General features: G+C 41.3%; 2 protein-coding genes across 2 annotated transcripts in view; one reads left to right on the top strand and one right to left on the bottom strand.

Annotated features, from left to right (window-relative positions):
* JMY (junction mediating and regulatory protein, p53 cofactor) overlaps positions 1-16120 on the bottom strand; it is a gene marked incomplete at its 5' end in the record, with an annotated part of 72188 nt that extends 56068 nt beyond the window's left edge. The window contains one exon of the mRNA XM_082075664.1: positions 15215-16120. Within this exon, the coding sequence (XP_081931790.1) occupies positions 15215-16120 (906 nt within the window). The remainder of the gene's footprint in view (positions 1-15214) is intronic.
* Positions 16119-20790, top strand: part of DMGDH (dimethylglycine dehydrogenase) — a gene marked incomplete at its 5' end in the record, with an annotated part of 92475 nt that continues 87803 nt past the window's right edge. Inside the window, one exon of the mRNA XM_082075662.1 lies at positions 16119-16438. Coding sequence (XP_081931788.1) covers positions 16119-16438 — 320 coding nt within the window. The remainder of the gene's footprint in view (positions 16439-20790) is intronic.

The raw sequence follows: 20790 nt of genomic DNA on the forward strand, positions 1-20790 counted from the left end.
TACATAAAACACCTAACAAAAAAGTTCCAAAGTTTGCAGTTAATCTAAGAAACAAACAGCAAACACATACATACACAAAACAAAACCCAAAAAATATATTAGAAAGTAAAACACGGGGTGTTTAAAACACAAGAAATAAAAAGGAACAATTCCATAAGAGGTGTCTTCTAGGTCTCTGAAGAGCTGCTCATATCAAGTGAGCCACATTATTCTTCTTTAAACCCTGTTTAAAACAGTCTTCTACCTGCATGCAGACAGCCTGTGTACCTCAGTATATGTGCACAGAGATGTATTGGGAGCAGGTGGCAAAGTTTCTGTAGCAGAGGTCTACAGAGGTAGATTCTGTGAGAAAATGCCAGAATCTACCCCTGTATCCAACAGAGCCAATACCAGCCAGCTCCAAGACAGGCCCACCATTGGCCAAGGCTGAGCCCATCAGCAACAACGGTAGCACCTTTGGGATAACATATTTCAGAAGGTGCAAGAAAACTGTTGTACAACATCTGGGAGAGTGGACATGAGCGAAACCGCTCTGCAGACACTCAGGACAGTGATGAAGGAGGGGGAGCAGGTGCTCCAGACACTAGAACAACCCATGATGAAGAGCATGGCTAGGCTGGCTCTCCCCTGCAGCCCATGGAGGACCCTATGCCAGGGCAGGTGGATGTACCTTGAAGAAAGCTGCAACCCTGCGGAGAGCCTGTGCTGGAGTAGGCTCCGGGCAGGACCTGCAGCCCTATGAAGAGGAGCCCACACTGGAGCAGGTTTGCTGGCAGGACTCATGACCCTGTGAGGGACTCATGCTGGAGCAGTTCGTGAACAACTGCAGCCCATGGGAAGGACCCACGCTGGAGAGGTTCATGGAGAACTGTCTCCCATGGGAGGGACTCCATGCTGGAGCAGGGCAAGACTGTAAGACAGAAGTGGCAGAAACTACACGTTGTGGACTGACTGCCACCCTCATTCCTCATCCTCCTGCATTGCTAAGGTCAGAGGAGGTAGAGAAATCAGGAGCAAAGTTGGGCCCTGGAAGAAGGGACAGGGGGGAGAGAAGATGTTTTTAAGACTTGGTATTATTTCTCATTATTCTATTCTGATTTAATCGGCAATAAATTCATTTCCCCAAGTTGAGTCTGTTTGCCCATGACAGCAACTGCTGAGTGATCTTCCATCTTAATCTCAACACATGAGCCCTTCATTATATTTTCTCCCCCCTGTCCAGCTGAGGAAAACTGATAGAGCGGCTTGGCGGGCATCTGGCATCCAAGGTCAACCTGCTATACAATAGTACACCAGAAAGCTAAGACCAGCACATTGCAGATTGCCTGGCCTCTTTTAATTCATGTCAGTTATCTTCATTTATACCTAGATTAATAGCTTCTAGGACAGTAACAATTACTTTTGTGAAGTTCATTTACACTGCCTACCAAAGTGCACCTCATTGCAATACGCTATGTGTAATACAAGTCTACAGCAATGGAAAAGAACTGAACTGGGTAAGAAAAATTGAAGTAGTATTTTAATGTAGCCAAGGGAGCCAAATCATTATTTCCATGTATGCATCATTACTGAACAATGCAGCTTCTCTCCTCCCACCCGATATTCTAAACAGAAATCTCAGCAGAACTGTATGTATATACATAGCTTGCTGGAATGTCACAAGGCTCAGGCTTAAAGCTGCCAACTCTAACAACAATGTATTGCAGACCAGATCTCTTCTGAAAGCTCAAGAGGGAGATGTTGACAATTAAAAATTATGCATCTCCTTTTCTGTAAACAAGACAAATATGTGTAACATCATGGTAAAGCTGTTTTTATTTTAAGACAGTACTCATCTGATCACACTAGCATACTCTGTGATGTGGTTGTGCCACTCCTGAGTTACACTCTAATGTCAAATGAGTGCCTATAAAAACAGGTACTTGTTTGAATTTACTGTATTACTTAGAATAGCACTGCCACAAATAAGCTACAGAAATCACATGGTTTTTATATTCTATTACTATTATATCTTTTTTTCCTATTCTATTAAACTGTCTTAATCTCAACCCACAAATTGTCTTTTTTTCATTCTCCTCCCCATCCCCCTGCAGGGGGGACGGGGAGAAAAAGGCTGCGTGGGGCTTGGTTGCCAGCTGGGGTTAAACCACAACAATAGCAAACAAGGGCTAATTGCACAGGAGTGCTCATTGTACAGGAGTGTTAGGCATTTTTTTCTCTGCTATTAGTAACACAAAAGAAGTATTTACATTGTAATGTAATTGGATTAATAAAATAGATATGTTTACTGTATTTCAAAGTTATTATGGCACTCTGGGACTCCTTCCTCTTGGAAAGGGGCAAAATAACTAAAAGATAAAGTCACTTGTGAATCATTGATCAGTTGGAACATGGTAACACTGAACAAAAAGACTTCTAGGTAACACCTCACCCTGAAGGCTTGGCAAAGAGTTTTATTTTATGCATCCTAATGAGTTCTAAGTAACCTTTTTCTGCAGAAGTCTGATTTTAAAAGAAAAAAAAAAAAAGTCAACAAACACATGTGCGCACACAAAACACCAAAGCCAGAACACTGAGAACACACATTACATAAGTGTTCATGCTGTGCCATAAGATACATTACCTTTTGGTCCACTGACCCTCTTGTGTGCTTCTGAACTATGCTATTAGTCAGACAAACATGCTCAAGAGCTTCAAAACTGACAACTGTCTGAACAAACTAATATTCGCATACAATTAATACATTTACTTACCAGGTATTACAGTGCTACTCTTAAAACCCTTCTTTGTGCAAGGTTTGCAATTCCAGGACACAGGCCTAGTAAAATACCCACTCTGCTAAAAAGAAAATGTTCTTTTATGAAAACAAAGGTGAGAATTTGATTGGAAGAAAAAAAACCTAAGAGGTACAATCCATTTCACTCTGAAGTCAGCTCCTCTGAATCTTTATCAGCAGCACCGAATTAGTACTCTTACCAGTTTTACAATGCATTTGGCATGGTAGCAGATATTCTCAAATGGGTGGTAAATCTAATGTCAGACTTCTAAAAATCTAACTCAAAGTTGGTAAAGCATTGTGACAATACCAGATTCAAAGCACTAGTACATGTGAATTTACTTTTTAAAGCTGAGCTGACTGAATGACTTGCTTCTAAGAAAAGGAGATTCCAGATGCCACCCCCTCTTTCCTTCCGATTCCACCCCAGTTTCTTGTCCCTTCTGTTCTCAGGTGCTCTCTACCTCCAACTGCACTGGCTTTGGTATTTCTCAGACCTTTCAACAAACTAACTGAGCATCTGGCAGTAAGCTCTTTCTGTAGTTACTTTTGTATTAATTCACTGAGGTTTACTGACTTGAATCAGCACACCACAAGGACAAAGAACATAACAGGAATAAACACAAAGCTGAACCGGGGAGGGGGGGTGTGTGGGCAGAAAGCTATAGGATCCACCCCTTTGAGCTCTAGAGCCCTAGCAAGGTGATCATCCAGTTCTTCAGCTCCCTTCAACAACATGGCTGATGAACAGCCTTTAAAACCTGGACATCAGCTGACAGCTAACTCAAATAGCCTTCTATGCAATTTCTCAAAGCTGGCAGAGCTCAACACTGTTTCAACCTTTACAACACCTTGCACAATGGTGAAATCATGGAAAGGCAGATCTAAGAAGGAAACAGCATTACAAATGACTAAATGCAATTTTTAAAGTTTCTAAGCTAACATAATCGGGTTTTTTATTTAGAAGTTCCATACAACATCCAAAAGGCTCAACAGAAAGAATACATTTACAGCCCACGATTATGAACAAAAGGCTAAGTAAGATATCAAGAAATTACTGAAATCCTGTATCATTCACACAATTCTTCCTCTTATTCTAATAGCAAACACCATGTCAATAACAAGCTACTGAACTACTTTCATAACAGCACAATTTTTAAGACAAAAGCAGACAAATATCAGTATCAAGTGAACACAGACTTGCATTCTGTGGTGTTACCCATTTGGGTCGGTTGTATTCCTGTTGTCATGGAGAAATGAAGGGGAAAGGATACACAGTTTAAATGTTATGGAGAAAAAAATCCATGTGTGATAAAGCAGCATGATAAAACAAAGTTGAAATAATACAAACCATTTATCTATTAACTCAGATCTTCTAGAACAGCTCAAATACTCCAAGTAGTGTGCGTTTTTTTAAACTCCTCCCACATATGGATTTTTTGCTGAATTATACCACTCTAAAGTGATAGAATGGTACAATTTAAAATTCTGACATCTAATGATTCTAAAGAAATACCACATTACTGAAGAATTTGGGCTCTGAGGTCAAGCTATTATTTGTAGAAAGACTATAAATTTTCAGAAACTTCTAAAACTGATCTACAGATTTTTGCCTCAGTAGTTTCACAACTGAATTAATACATTTGTTTATTTTTTTTTTTAATTTCCTTAAAACAGATATAAAGCACACAGTGTTATTTAAAGTTCATTTGCTTATTTGTTAAAAAAAAAAAACCCTAATCAAAGTCAGTTCCATTTTAAGCATGGGGTTCAACCAGAAAACACAGAGCGATTCTTTCTACTATAATAACTTAGGCTTGTAAGTTATTGAAAACTCTTTAAAATTCTCCCTAAAGTAGATCAAAATATGTCATGATGCAATGTTGTCATGTGAAAAGTTGTATTACTACTAATTTGAGATGACCCACATAAATTGTCCACAAATCATCACAAACAAATGCTAATTGATTACTTAAGCATTTTTTCAAAGGAAAAAAAGCCATTCAGCTTCCTTACACCAATATTATAGCATTTTTTCCAAAAGAAGGTAATATAAACATTTGTCTACAAATGCATTTTGGAAAGTATTATAACACTAGCATAAAATAAACAAAAATTTCCATTATCATTTATGAAATCAGAGGTACTCAATTTACTCTCAGGAAAAAATAAAAATGTTGCTGAATGACGGGAAGCATTTTATAACACTTTCCAGGAGCAACTTGTTGACAAAGTCCCCCAAGCATTTACATTTTTTTCTGAATGGATGTTTGTCTGCCACATACGTAGTAGACAAAAAAAACCAACAAACCATATATTTTGTAAAAAATTTGGCAAAGCAGCGGATGTGGTTTACCTTTATTTCAGTAAAGCATCTGACACAGTCTCCCACAACATCCTCACAGCTAAACTGAGGAAGTGTGGTCTGGATGATCAGGTAGTGAGGTGAACTGTGAACTGGCTGAAGGAAAGAAGCCAGAAGGCAGTGCTGCCATCCAGCGAGACCTGGACGGGCTGGAGAGTTGGGCAGAGAAAAATTTAATGAAATGTAACAAGGGCAAGTGCAGAGTCTTGCATCTGGGCAGGAACAACCCCAGGTTCCAGCATAAATTGGGGAATGACCTGTTAGAGAGCAGTGTAGGGGAAAGGGACCTGGGGGTCCTGGTGGACAGCAGGATGACCATGAGCCAGCACTGGGCCCTTGTGGCCAGGAAGGCCAATGGCATCGTGGGCTGTATTAGAAGGGAGGTGGTTAGTAGGTTGAGAGAGGTTCTCCTCCCCCTCTACTCTGCCCTGGTGAGACCACACCTGGAATATTGTGTCCAGTTCTGGGCCCCTCAGTTCCAGAAGGACAGGGAACTGCTGGAGAGAGTCCAGCGCAGAGCCATAAAGATGATTAAGGGAGTGGAGCATCTCCCTTATGAGGAAAGGCTGAGGGAGCTGGGTCTCTTTAGCTTGGAGGAGACTGAGGGGTGACCTCATTAATGTTTATAAATATATAAAGGGGGAGTGTCACGAGGATGAAGTCAGGCTCTTCTCGGTGACAACCAATGATAGGACAAATGGCAATGGGTACAAACTGGAACACAGGAGATTTCACTTAAATATGAGAAGAAACTTCTTCTCAGTGAGGGTGACAGACACTGGAACAGGCTGCCCAGGGGGGTTGTGGAGTCTCCTTCTCTGAAAACATTCAAAACTCATCTGGACACATTCCTGTGTAGCCTCATCTAAGTGCTCCTGCTCCAGCGGGGGGATTGGGCTAGATTATCTTTCGAGGTCCCTTCCAATCCCTAACATTCTGTGATTCTGTAACTTTTACTATATAAATACCACAAAAATAATAGATAGAAATGAAACCCAGAGATAAGATCTTATCAGTAGTAGGTTTTTAACTGAAAGCAAGCTTTGCCAAAATGTCTGCAATTGGTGAGCAGTCATATGCGGATATACCACCAGTATTCTGTTTACATTTACCCTGAACAGCTCCAGATCACAAGTTTCAAAAATGGGCTTGATAGTGATGCTCTCTGCACATCAAAACACCTTCCTTCCTATGACCAGAAGAGTTAATCCAAATGTATAATCCCAGTTGCACTAATGAGCCTCTAACAAGGTTACTAGTAGAAATGGAAAGAGTTGGCAAGCAAGAGCCACTAAACAAGGAAATACTTGTGGAGACTTTTCAACTTAGCATCTACCACTGTGTGTTAAAATTCTTCATAAAGTTTTCAGACAAACTAATAACGGTTTATGTTTCAGGCCCAAATTCTTCAGAAAATTGAAAACAGGCAAGTTTCAACAACAAACTAATTCAAACAAAAACACATTTCCCTTACTAATTTATACAGCTTATGACTGGAAGATGCTCTGCGATCATCGCATATCAGGCCTAACATATTTGGACTATTTTATTTGGTTTTATAATCCTGCTTCAAGTTACTCAAGGGCTTCTATAATTAAAGACTAACCTGTATTCTAGTAAATAGCACCACCAGATTTCTAACGAGATCATAGTATTACTTCCTGTAAAAGCACAACAATGCTTTTTTCACTGTTCTTAAAACATTTTTGCATGTTTGCTATTAAACAGCACTGCATTTAAAGCAAGGATTTTCAGTAAACTATCCAAGATCTTCTGAGTGGTTACAGTGAAGTTACTACTATGCAAGATGTATAAGTAATACAAATAAATTGTTGCAATGTAGATTAACTTTGACTCCCTTCCTCAAAACTTGGTCTTGTAATCTAGATCTGTATATGGTACATGATTAAACCTACAGCTGCTGTTAGCCTCATAGGCTCTTTCCCCAGAGCACTATCATGCTGAACACCAGTAGCAGGACAAGACTTCTGGACCTCTATTTTTAACACAGGAAAATGTTTACAACAGCAGAATATCTTATTTACAAGCTTTCAGTACGCAGTAAATGAGAAGTAACTTTTGGCATATTTTAAAAATAAAGTTATTTTACTTTAACTAGGGTTTTGTTTGTTTGTTTTCTGGGGAAGAAAAGAAAAAAGAAAAAAGAAAAAAGAGAAGAAACAATGTAACTGTTACATTACTAGCAACTCCTGACTACTCCAGTTACCCAAAATCACAAAACACGTTTTACATGCAGATTCCTCTATGGAGTTCAATTCACATTCAATTCCTTCTCTTGCTTTTGTGTAGTACTAAAAAATATACATTCTGGCATTATAGACTCAGGGTAGAACTATCGTATCACCAAAGGGTTAATAGCTGATCCTACTCCGAAGAAAATAAGGAGGCAGAGAATTGACCCTATTTAGAAGATACTCTCAATTGCTGAAGCAACAGGCTCAACATGGCACAATCCCACCTTATTCCATTGCCAACCCCCATTTAGCAGATAGCAGTCTGAGCAACAGCTCAGATACGTATACATAACAATCACTGAGTTAGTCAATATGTATCTTAAGAGTATCATCATTCTCTTCCCTCTTCTCCTATGCTGCTATCCTATCTTTGTTCTTTCCCTACTACATTCCTTGTGGCTAAGTTTTCCTCTCTTGAAAAGACAAAAAGGTTTCACGGATGCACCTTTAGTTGGACCGAGTCCCCACTTTGACAGAAGTTCTTGCCAATAACAGGAGTTTCCTGGTGGACTGCAATGGTGTGTTGTGGTGAGTGCACTCGACTGCCCCCCCAGCCAAACCAGCAGTAGTTTGGTGCAGAATCCAAAGGAGGTGAAGGCCTGAGCTGCAGCTGGGCAGCAGCCTGATTCTGCTTGGCAGATTTCCTCCATGCAGTAAGTAATAGAATGAACCTTGCCACTGAATTCCGTTAAATCACACTTTTCTTTAAGTGATCTAAATACTGCTTTGTCACAAGCAAAACCCTAGATCATCCATCAACAACAAATGTTTCTACTAATATTAAAAAACGGATCCCTGAAAGCATCTCCTCAAACAGGAAAAACAGTAGGTGCAGCCATTTCTGAAAAAACTCTGCTTCTCAGTGCCTTCTTCAGTTCTGTGGTAGCAATATTTAGATATATAAGAACAACATAAGCCTCACTGATCATCTGTAATTGGTGTTTTCTCATATTATAGCAAGAAATGTAGAAGACTAAATGATTAGAAAGAGTCTGCTTTCAAATTCTAAACCTGCCTGTGTAAAAGTATCTCAACGAGAAACAGAGGGGGAAAAAAGTGACCTGATTAAGAAAGCACTTTTAAAAAGCATCAACTTGAAGGCAGGACATTCAATTGAAGGGAAAGAAAATAATACTGGAAAAATTGAGAAAAAATATGCAAGAAGACAAAGGTAAATATGAAGACAACCCAACACCACCTCTAAAAGCTGTGACGTTAAGTGAGCTGTGAATCCTGAGGAGCATAATGGATTACAGAGTGGTTATTACATAGGTGGTACACACCTCTTCAAAATGTTCCGGCATATGAAAATGCTGCAACTGCGTATCAACTAGAATAACTTAAAAAATAGAAGAAAGTGTACATCTACATCTAGGAAAACAAAACAATTCAAATTCTGAAGGGGAATATCAAATGAAATAATCTCATCAGCAGAATATTCTCCCAACTACAAGGCTGAAATGGTTCTCCAATCCCAGTTCAGAGAGTTAAACAGAGGATACATTTTTTTACCTCACAGGTGCTTGGATAAAGAAATTAACCATGAGACTGGCAAGCTGCTGCCTTCAGTTCCTAAAAACTAAGTCTAAGCTTACTGACTTAGGGGTCATAGTAAACAGTATTGCTATATTCAACAGAATGTATTCTTATTTTTCATGTAAGACTTAAGTTCTGTCAATGAAGACCTAATTTTTCAAGCAGATGTCTCTTCCTTTGTGTACATATCATTTGTACATGTTTTGAAGAAATGTACATTATTTAAACATTCTGCTGTTCTTAGATACAACAGTTGTGTTCCATCATCTTCAGCTAGCTCTTTTCAAACTTAAGAAGGCATTAATAAAACAATTAATGAAGTCTATCTGCATATATATGCCATAAGTGCACTGTAAAAAGAAAAAACAACCAAAAAAGCTTTAAATCCAAAAGAGGTATCCTAGACAAGAAAAGAGACAACACAAAAAGATCGACAATAACAACAAAAAAATCTAATTAACCTATGATCACAAGTCTATAAATCTCTGAAACAATTTGCTGCTACCTGTAAAACAGAAGTAAAAGGGAAAGGCAGTCAGAAAAAAACAAACATTTACTCAAAAAGATATCAAATGGACGAAGGATAAAACACAAGATTTTCAATTTAAAAGTAAATTGCTATATTGCTTACGACTTAAAAGGTTTTAATACTCAGACTAAAGAGAGAAGCAAATTCTATGGTAATAAGGTCAAATGTCCTTTAAGTACAGAATTCCGAGAAGCCATTTTAAGGCACATATTTTAAAATGCTGTGTAATCACATCTTAGGCTTTCAACAAATTTGAGTCCACCATATGAGCAAGCAGTTGTGTATTTAATTATCCTTGCTACTGCGACAGTCCAAGAATCCCAAGTGATACAGCCCTCTCTACCCTACTTCCACAACTTCCAGTAGTGTCAGATATCATCATGAAGTGTTTAACTTGTAACATGGCTTTACATTTATAGAACATATTTCAGAAACTCACTGAAACACTGTAAATAAAATACCTGTGTGACTTAAATTTTTATTATTTGCAGAAAAGGGGAAATGGTGAACCACTGCACTTTTAATTCTGCTTATCTGAGAATGTATCACAGGATCCTCGCTATTGGGCTTGATGCTTGCAGTAAGAGTCAGGTGTGAACATCCAATGCTTAAAATGCTGGGACTTTAAAGTATTTATTAGCATAGGATTAGTTTGTAACAATCAGAAATAACTGCTAATGACTCCAGCTGCAAATTTGGTAAATACAAAGATGACTGCTGACAAGGAAGAAAATATCATTGGTTGGACAGCAACACAAGTACTAGCCAGAGTACTATTATCACGTGTCTCCTAAGAACTTGGGAGTTTACTTAGCATGCCCTACAGCTGCTAACATTTATATTTTGGTCAGTACTAACATACAGGATTGGTACAGCACTTAACTAGCCTATTTACAAAGCATTTAGAAGTGAATCAAAACAGTTTTACAGGAAAGAAATGTTAACACTACAAATAATGAGTACACAAAAAGAAGCTTTCAAACAAAAGTAGGTTGGATTTCCCAAATGTTCAGCATTAGTCTTAACTCTGCTCTACTTCATGTCATTATGAAAATTTTAAAAAATCCACAGCATCTCTCATTTTAATATTTTCTGTTCCCAAACTGAACTGGTGTTCTCTTCTCCACCGAGACACCATATATATCTTCTAAATCTAGCTTTTCCAGTTAACAGACAGGATCCAGTTTTCTTCGCTGCTTGTGTAGAAATATTTTACATTGGTTTTGAGGGAAACACTACTGCTAACATTTATTTTTTGTATTACTGAAACACTGAATACTTCTTCGTAGTGTTTAATATTATCTACGAGTTTGACAGTGAAATCTCTCTTAAAATCACACTGTGCCTAGCAGTACATCATTGAATAGAGAGGTCACCTTACCTCTGGAAAACTTGCACTTTTGGCACAGCGCCCCACCACCTACTATATACACATTTACCTTAGAAATGAATGCACATAGCCAAATGCAAGGAAATAAAATTATCTGAGCTACTGAGATGATCCCGAATATTAATTTTTCTCTAAAATATTAAGACAGGTTCAACAAAAGAATAACCTTTTCTTATGTAAACAGAAATATGTGACAGTACCCTTGCCCACAATTTATATCACTCAACAATTTTTGTGATTTGACTATCATATTTAATTCATTGAAAAAAAACCAAACACTTCCCCTTTAAAGCTGTGCAAGTCATTTCAAAAGACTGTATACATACTGATTTAAGAAGAAAATGACAATACAAATTTCTGTCAGGAAACCTACATTTTTCTTCTCATACAATTTGTTACTGTAACAAACTAGTTAATTTTTTTTTTCTGCTGATTTTTCTTAACCTTTCTAACCCTTTGAATCAAAAGAAAACTAAGCCAACCAACATAAAAGTTCCCAGGGCTATTGTGGTGCGTCGTAAAATATTCCACTATACAGAGCAAGGAGATTTAAAACATCAGTAGGTCCTCATTCCCAACGCAGTATGGCTTAGCCACAGAAAACAAGATGCTCTCGGTATTTCTTCAGAATTTAGTCATCACTAAAAAGTGTTTCTGAACTTTTCTATTAAAGTATTTAAAAACACACATAGAACAGAGATGCAGAATGGTCTTTGAAGGTCTACCTGCAGATACTAGAATTCATAGATTGTACAGATAAAATGAAAGCAAATGTCTGACTAGTTTTAGAAATGGCATTCAAGATTTTGCAGGCCGTCATCTGTCAAGTTTCAGACTGCCATGGCAATTAAGTGCTATAAGGAACAGAGAGATTCACAGGTACCACTAATCCAAAGATGCTGAAGTAGGCATGTAATGTAAAGATAGGCTTCCCAAACTCACAACTTGCTATGCGAGAGCAAAGAATAAGCATGCAATGGAACATGTTTCTTGGTGTGACTAAGCCACCAAACCCTTTTAATCATAGTTTATACTAACACCACATTTTATTTAGCAGAACTATGAGTACGTTTAACCTTTTGCCAACAGGGCATTGACAGAAGTATGACATCATCTTTGATATTACTTTACTCACAAAAATTTACAAGCATGTTATGATTAGCCTAGAAAAACTCCTCCCGTGTTATACGGGGAGGAACATGGACAGGAAACTGGCAGGAACAAGAGTACAGAGGAGTCCTGCTTCCGCCTTCTGGATGCAAAGTTTAAGGTTTTGGAAATACTGGCCAAGAAGCTGGAATCCCAAATAAGGATTCGATGTCATCCTCTCTGCTGTAATAATAGCATCTTTTTATCTGGTCATTAACTGAGTCTGTATCATGTCTCCATCTCACAGCTCAGACTTTTAGCTGAGCATCCAAGGAATTTTTTAAAAAGGCAAAAACTTAATGAACAAGGGATCTGGACAAGCATTTATTTGTTTTTAAAAATAAGGTAGAACAGTATTTACTCCTTTAGATACAAGGTTTTAGTTCAACACAAATTAACACAAATTCCTAAGCTATTCCAGAATTAATAGTTTTATTTAAAAAAATCAAATATGTGCTATTTCAAAACTGCAAATCATGCAGAAGAAATTAATTCCAGGTCATGCTATTAATCTACAACTATTTTTCTTCCTCATCTTGGATCTGTTTCTACTTGCAACATTCTTCTGGCTTATTAAAGGTTTATTATTGAGACAGAGATAAAAATGCCTATTACAAAGAGCAACAATTATTAACTGCTGTGAAAATAAACTTGCTTGTGTGTAACTTATGGAAAGCAACAGATGGCCAAGTAGGGGATGCTGAAACAAGGAACAAGAGGTTTTGTTGCTCATTTCACTTCTCCACCTCAAAGAATATAATCAACAGAAACTGCAAGCAATATCTAACTGCACAGAAGAATGTGTCCTAGAAAAATGAGATATATTAAATAACTATAAACTGCAGAAGCATATTTTTATATGTTAAGCCAAAGTCTTGGAGTTTTAAACTTGTTTTTTGCAAAATTTTGCATTAATGAAGATCTTCCACGTTCATTATGCTCCTTGATACCATTTCAGTTTCCAAAACTGCTCAATCCCTTTCATTTGTCTCAAAAACTTCTTGTAAGAAGTAGAGTTGTTTAAAATCGCAAGAATACAACATTCCTGCAATATGCTAACAGGCAGAATTAGCCAACAGCCAGACTTCCGAGCACTGATGGAAAAGTAAACTAAAGTGAGAGATGAAACACTAATTCAGTAGGTTCTCTTGAAAGTATGAAAAAACTTTAACTCAGAAATACCGAGCAGTACCCATCATCCATTGCTCCATTTGCTAAGAATTGCAATGACAATACCAGTATTTGCTTAAAAGAAAGGCATTTCCTGTGGATGAAGTAAACCACTAACAGGTAAGGAAAAGAGAAACCTGAGAGCCAAAAGGGAAAGAACAGGTCATTCTATTGGTTTCTTAAACATGAACTACCTTTAATTAAAGATGGCTCAATTTACACAACTGACAATGACAGAAGTACAGCTGTACTGACTGTAGGTACACTACTGGGTTGGTTACTATGGGAAACTAAGGTTGTACTGTAGTCAAATACACAAATAGGCTCTGCCATTTTGTCTGCACCAAGTTCTGAATATTAACAGAGAATATGATGTTGTAATTTAGAGATCTTGATGGATAAAGCCTGCATTGCTTATCGATAACCAATATATTTTTTGCCAACAGTATTGGTGCTAACAAAACAGAAGTTGTAATTCTTGCACAGTAATTCCAAATTAGTGTTTCCTCAAAAACACCACACGCTTTGAGTTAGGTACACAGTTTCCAAACTTCACATGTTTAACAGGAACTTCTCTTGTCCTGCTCAACTCCTTATACAAATTACTGAGCTGAAGGCTAAGTGAATCTAAGCACATGTTCCCAAGCATTCATGCAGTCAAAGAGAAAAAAAGCAGAAAACAATATGCTTTTGTATATTCTGGACTAAAACTACTGCAGAAGACCATTAAACTAATTATCAGTTGTATTTCAAAATTAACAAGGATTAATTCAGCCCTTTAAATAGCCATGGAGGAAATAAAAATAAAACAAAAAGAAAAATATAGGAAAAATCACAATGATATATCCTACCACAACAGTTTGGTAATAAACTCATACCTGACCATATTACACTTGGATGCTCTTATCATGTTTTCATCATTGCTCAAATGATTTTCTCATACTCTGTAACTCCAGTCACTAAGCAAAAGCTCAGCCTAAAAAGACTCAAAACTACGCCATCAAAGCAGACAACAAGCAGATACAGAGTCAGCAAGGAACAAACATTCACCACCACACATCTTTGAACACACTACACTGGCAAGATATATGTAGGCAGCTGAAGCAGCCAAATGTGCAATAGAAGTTAAGACTGTGTTTGCAAAAATAAGAAATTCCATAACCTGATTCCTACACATAGTCACACCTAAAGAGATCCTGGTACATTCTGGATTGAGGCCACCGAAATATAAAAACCACTGTAAAATTCTCCTTTTTTTCTGGAAAAATCGGGATCCTCATAAACCTCAGTCCACAAAGATGTTAAAAAATTCTTATACACTGACGCTGGAAGTTAGTAGAACTTTCTAAACTACTTTTGTCTAAATAGTACGGTATGAGAAAAACAGATGAGAGTTCAGAAACATCCCAGTCTTGTCAGACATTAGCAATGGCAACACATTAAATAATTGCTAGGACTAGACAGCCTGCTTTTTAAAATCCCAACTCTAAGAATTTACCAGATGAACAAAAGTTCCAGTTACTCTGTTTCCAACAGAAAACATCCTCTCATTTGAAATACCAGATTCAGCAACCTATGGGAACCTAAAATTTTTTGGCCTCAAGTGCCTAAATTGTACTGTCAAAATAAACACCTCCCGTTAGACAGCAAAAATCAGCATCCAACATATCCTGCTGCAAAGCAATGCAAGAACAATAATCTGGGAGTGAGATCTCGCCAGATACATCAGATCCTTGTTCACAAACAACTACATTCTATCGCACAGAAGAAAGTACTGAGGCACACTTAGATGATTAAGGGAAATCTGCAACTTCTTAAAACCTGACCCTAGAGACCTTGGAAAGGTTAAGCTTCATTCTCTTGCCTAGATTTTCAAATTTTTTTTTTAACTAGACAGTTTTCCTGCACTTTCTTTTGTTGCGTGGTTCAACCTATTCTGCAAAGGTAGAGAGAAGCAGCTAGACAAAACAACCAAAGAACACGCCATGAAGTAAGAAAAAGGTAACACTAAGGTGGAGGTATCTGGACCATGTGGCAACCTCACCTCCTGGATTCGCCTGCGGGCCCGCTGCAGCACCTCCTCGTACCCCTTCTGTCGCAACTCGCTCAGGCTCTCATAATACTCTTCGGGGTCGTCAGTCTCAGTGAAGAGTACCTGCGAAAGGATCTTCCAGCCGCAGGTATCCAAGCTGTGGACCAAGTAAACTTGCAGTTTGTAGCAGAGTGCATCCATCTCCTGCTCGGATAGCCCCGGAGCTCCGAACAGCACCGTCCACATACCCGAGGGCTCCTCGGGGAAGGCAGGCAAGTAGGGCTCAAGCTCAGAGTTCACAGAGCACAGCTGCTGGTGAACAGCCCGCAAGTCTTGGAAGGAGAAGAGGCCGGCCCAGCTGCACTCTTCCCCGGCGGGCTCAGCCTCAGGAGCGGCCGTCTCGGCTGCCTGCAGCGGCGAGGGCGGCAGCGACAGCACAGCGGCCGCCTCCTCCTTCCCCAGCTCCAGCACTTCTATCTCTTCGGCGGCACCTGCCGCCTCCGGGCCCCGCTGCGGCCTCCGGGCCGGGCTGCTCTTGGCGCGCTGGGGGCTCTTCGGCAGCGCCTCGGCCGCTGCGCCCCGCTCGGAGCCCCGCAGCCCCGCCTCGGCGCGAGGATGCGAGGAGCCCCGCGGCGGGCCGGGGTCCGCGCCGCAGGCCGGGCCCCTGCGCACCGTGGGGCTGCCGGCCTTAGGCGCTGCTCTGGCCTCGGCGCCGGCAGGGCCGCTGCGGCGGAGCTCGCGGGAGCCGCTGCGCTGGCGCTGCGCCGTACGGTTGTGGCAGGTGATGGCGAACTTGCCCTCGATCTCGTTCCAGGCCACGATGAAGACAAACTTCTGTTTCTCCCGCTCCTGGAAGGCGTGAGGCCTCACGGCCACCCAGTCGGCCTCCAGCGTTTCCTCCAGGGCGAAGGCGGACATGGCGCTGCGCGGATTCCCACACACACCCTCCCCGCGCCCGTCCCGTCAGCCGCCCCCGCCCGCCCCGCCGCGCGCCGGCTGGCAACGGCTACCCGCAGCCCCGCGCGCCGCCTCACCGTCCACCATCAGCCATCTTAGCGGCCGGGGGACGGGGAAGGATGCGCTGGATCCCCACCGGAGCGGCGGGAGGGCTGGGGGGGAGAAGGAGGACGGAGACGAACCACCTCCTCTCTGCTCGGAGCCGGCCGCCGAAGAATCCCGCCGCCCTCGCTCACCGACCCGCCGCCGCGGCGGACAATGCCCGGTGCCCCCGTACAGGTACTTGGTGCGCGTCACGTGGGGCAGGATCTGTTTACAAGCGGCGGTGGCGCTGCGGCAACTCAGCGCCGGCCCCGCCCCGCGGCCTCCCGGAGCCCCGCCCCCCTGCCGCGGGACGCCTTCCCCATTGGCTGTCGCCGCGGTTTCTCCGGCGGAGGAAGATAGGCGGAACCTCGCGTCCCGCCCCGCCCCATCTCCGCCGGCCACGCTCGCGGTCTCCCGCCCTCCCTCCTCGCTCTCCCGCGGTGGGCGGGGCGGGGCCTTCGAACGTACGACGCGGCCGTTCGGGCGCCGCGCGCTGCACGCCGGGAAGGGCACGTGCCGGCCGGAGCCGTTAGGCCTTGGAGGGCGCGGCTGGGTCGGGCGGTTCCGGGGGAGGTGCAGCGTGGCCGGGCTGCTCACCGTGCAGTCGGCCTCCTCCTCCGCCGTGCTTGCGCCGCCGCTCGGCAGGGCACACGGTCTGTGCGGCGGCGCTGGCTTTGCCTGCCGCGGCTCTGGCCCGTCAGCCTGGTGAGGCGCACTGGGCTGGGCCCGCCTGCCCTGCAGCTCCCCTGCCGGATCCCCACGAACCCGCAGCTGCTGCTGCTTCCCAAGGCCTCTGCCCCAAGGCTGACAGGCGGCTTAAGTATGGAGGTCCATCTAGGCAACAAATCCTCCCACTGGGAAGTGATATGCACACCTGCATTTCCCGTAAAGTGGCTTTCTGCATGGTTAATAGGAAAGGATCTGGTGCTTCGGCAGCTTGTTTTAGTTGTGTGACTTAATTCTGTCTAGAGATTAAACCAAAATATTTCAAAGATTGTCATCAAGAATGCCTAGCGGCATGCCATGCACCTTGAGCTTGCACTTGTGGTTAGGCTGCAAAAAGAGGGCAGCATCTGTGATGAGACTGGAGACAAGGGCATGCTCTGAAATAGCTTTTATGGGCAACTGTGTACTTCTATAACTGAGCAGCGCTGAGATGCAGCATTGTATGCTCATGTTGGCCAGTCCTACTTAAGAATTGGCAGTGCCTGCAGTGCTCTCCAAGGTATCCAGGTGTTTTGCAGAGCACATAGGTTACCGTAAGCTTGCACAGAAAACTCTTAATAAGCATGTCTGAAAGGAATGATTAACCACCTGCAATTCTCAGGCCAAGGGCCAGTTTCCTGGTGCCCTTTGGGATATTCCATTTCTCCTCTTGTATAAATGAAAAAAAGAATTGCTATAACAATCCCAAAATACTTGCATCAAAAATAAGATCAGTAGACAATATGCCTTGGCCCATCTGTTATATTGTTGTCCTTCTCCAAATTAGAGGAAGCACTGGGGAAATAAAACATTCTTGGTTGAGTTTGCCAGAGAAGCAAGAGTGAGTCACCGCTTTTTTCTAAAGTTACTGTATTGACTAGCATCCTGTCCTTGGAGGTTAAAGTATTCGAGGAGGGCCTTTGGCAAGCCAAACATTCTCTGGCCATTAACAAAGCAAGCTCATACATGCAGAAGAATCAAGGTTGCGTCTTGAATACACAAAGTCACAGCTGTTAGAAAAAAGGGGGAAATTATGGCTCACTGTGCAGAGGAAGGACCATATCTGTATTCTAGAGCTAAGGGTGATGTGTGCTGTACATCTCAGAGAACAGCATTCTTTTCTGCTACAGTAAATTTAGGTATCAGATCAAAGCACCTGTGAAATGATCTTGAAGATTTGATTATACCCCATGTGAAGTGGCCAAGCAAGCAAGCGAATAATGCATTAGTGAAGGAAATAGCGTCTCTTTCTGTTAAGTATTTAAAAACAAATTTTCAGTAGATGAATGTAAGCAGCAATCCAATTTTGTCTTTAGTAATGCATCAAAGAAATATTAAAGCAATGAAGACTCAACAGTGTGTCTGTATCTCCAGGCTTAAGAGAATTAAACATGGATTCAAAATTTCTCATCAGCTAAAGGATCAGAGTCTTAGTATTTCAGGTACATTACAGTAGAGGCTGAGGTCTTTGAAGCAGTGTTAACCTGACTGTTCTCAGATAGCAGAGGGGCAAGCAGGTGTGATTTAAAGAAGATAATGGGTAAATGTAACATTTGGGATCTGGCTGAAAACATCTGAATCACTCAGCTACAATCAGTTTTCCGATAGGCTTCTTTTCATGCAGCAGAAAAGCTGTGTCATCAGCGCTCAACAGCTATTGCGTTTTGACAAAATCATACCCTTAGAGAAAAACCTGGAAGGAAATAGTAATTTTTCAAAATCACATTATCAAGGAGCATTGAGGTAGCTTTCATATGAACTCTGTATTGGGGGCATGCATAGCTTGTCAGTCTTAACAATGTGAAGGGCAGGCTTTTCAGATATTGGCGAATTTTTCTTAGGGATGGTTAAAGGAAATACATCAATGGTTTCTACCAAATCAATGTGCAAAAAATTAAAATTACATTCTGAAAGACCTAAATTGCCTTCTGAACATGGCTGGTGGTAGGGTGTACTCTTCATCAATAAGCAGAAGTGGGTTAGATAGCACTCAGTCAACCTGACCTGTGATTGATTCCTACACTTTTAAAAGGTGACAAGGTTTTAGCAACTGAAGAACTACTGGGAAGTGTCTCTGAAGAAAACCCGAGCTGTCTGGAGGGAAGGGAAATGCTGCCACACTGCTGGCCAGGACATGGCACTTCAGCACATGAGGATCCCATCACTATCGTGGAAACTATACACGTGAGACGCGTAGTTAACCTCACCAACAAGGCTGTTGGAAGTAGCAGTTACTCAGCCAGTAAGCTGGATTATTACATTTTATACAGCCAAGACCTTTTGAGAGCCACAAGCATCCTGTCACTAGTGAGCTGAAATGTAAGGTTAGGAATTTGATTGATGTCCTATTTTTTTTGTAAGAACTCAGTCAAGCGCCAGAACTTTTGAGGCAGGAAGTACTTTGAGTCATTTCTGTCCCTGGGCAGTCTTCAAGCAGCAATATTTAATAAGATCCTGAATTAGTAAGCCAGTGAAGAGTAGGTTTGCAAATTTCTAGGAGTCACTGTGTGCTTTTTCTGCCTTACAGTATCATTTCACTGAGCCTGTGTCTGCTGGTTCTCAGGCGTGATCTCACTTCAGGTTGGTGTTGGGAGAACAAGGAAACTGCAGCACAAAAGGTAGCCTGCCTGGACAGATCCATATGTAATAAATGCAGAACCAGGCTGGTGATGGGATGAAACCCTATGGAACTGCACATAGGTACTTACTTGCACATATGAGGGGTGGATTAGTAATTGCTGAGTGTGTAAGGTTGGGTCCTCTGTGCATTGAGTAACCTGAACCACTGCAAAGTGATCTCACCCAGTGCTGCCTAAATTGCCTTTTATATGCTGGTGATGTGAAGAAGAACAGAAATACTCCTCTAAGTGTTTGTACAAACATTCCAGCATCTAGCGTGTGACTCCTGCAACCTGTGGCAGACTGAACTGAAATTATACCCTTCTGTATGTGAATCTTCGAGCACTTTGAATAAACTAGCTTTAGTACAAAGCCTTTTTGAGAAAACCTGGTCTCATCTGCAAAGCCTGATTTAAAGCTTGATCAGTTCCAAACAACTGCTGTTGTAACATGATTTCTGTCCAAAGACAAGACTATTGTATTCTCAGTTAACCAGCTGCACAATTCCTTACAGTAATCAAGATGAAGGGGGAGGATATTCAATACCATGCTTCAAAGAACCACAGGATCACAAGTAATTTTAGGTGTCCTGAAATTGCTATTAAATATTGTGCTTAACACAGCTATGCTGGACAAGCATTTTTAATAGGTTTCTGTTGACAATATGATTCAAATTTTGATGTGGGCCAGCCAAATAGCAATGTCTGTTTGCTGTTAGTGGGAGTCTTCTTTCTAGCAAAAGTCTTGAGAGTGTTTTTGAGAGTATGCCTGTGTGAAGTGAGACAAGAAGCTGGATGCATGGAAGCACCATTGACTTTGTGATGGCTTAGTAGCAATGCAACATCCACCCAAAAGCATACTTTCTAGTAATAGTTGTATCTGCACTTGAAATTCTGAAAGTGCCTGCCCTTAACATCTCTGACATAAGAGATTGGGAATACTTTCCAAGGACAAGGAATTGCATTGTACAACAGAACCAGTATAGCTGCAGTGCATGTAATAGCTCATCTATTTTATGGAGGAAAACTGTATACTTTGCATATTTATACTGGCTCTAAACTGAAGAATTTTGTGCAGCCAAATATTATTGCAGTTGTAGAACATGGCATTAATACTGTGTGGTAAGTTTTACAAATGTATGATAAACTGAACATGTAATGCAATCTCTTGCTTACTTCTGAGAGGACCCAGTAGTTTAAACACAAATCTGTCTTTCCTTGAAA

Source organism: Streptopelia decaocto, assembly GCF_964273445.1.
Source record: "Streptopelia decaocto genome assembly, chromosome: Z".
NCBI classification, from domain to species: Eukaryota; Metazoa; Chordata; class Aves; order Columbiformes; family Columbidae; genus Streptopelia; species Streptopelia decaocto.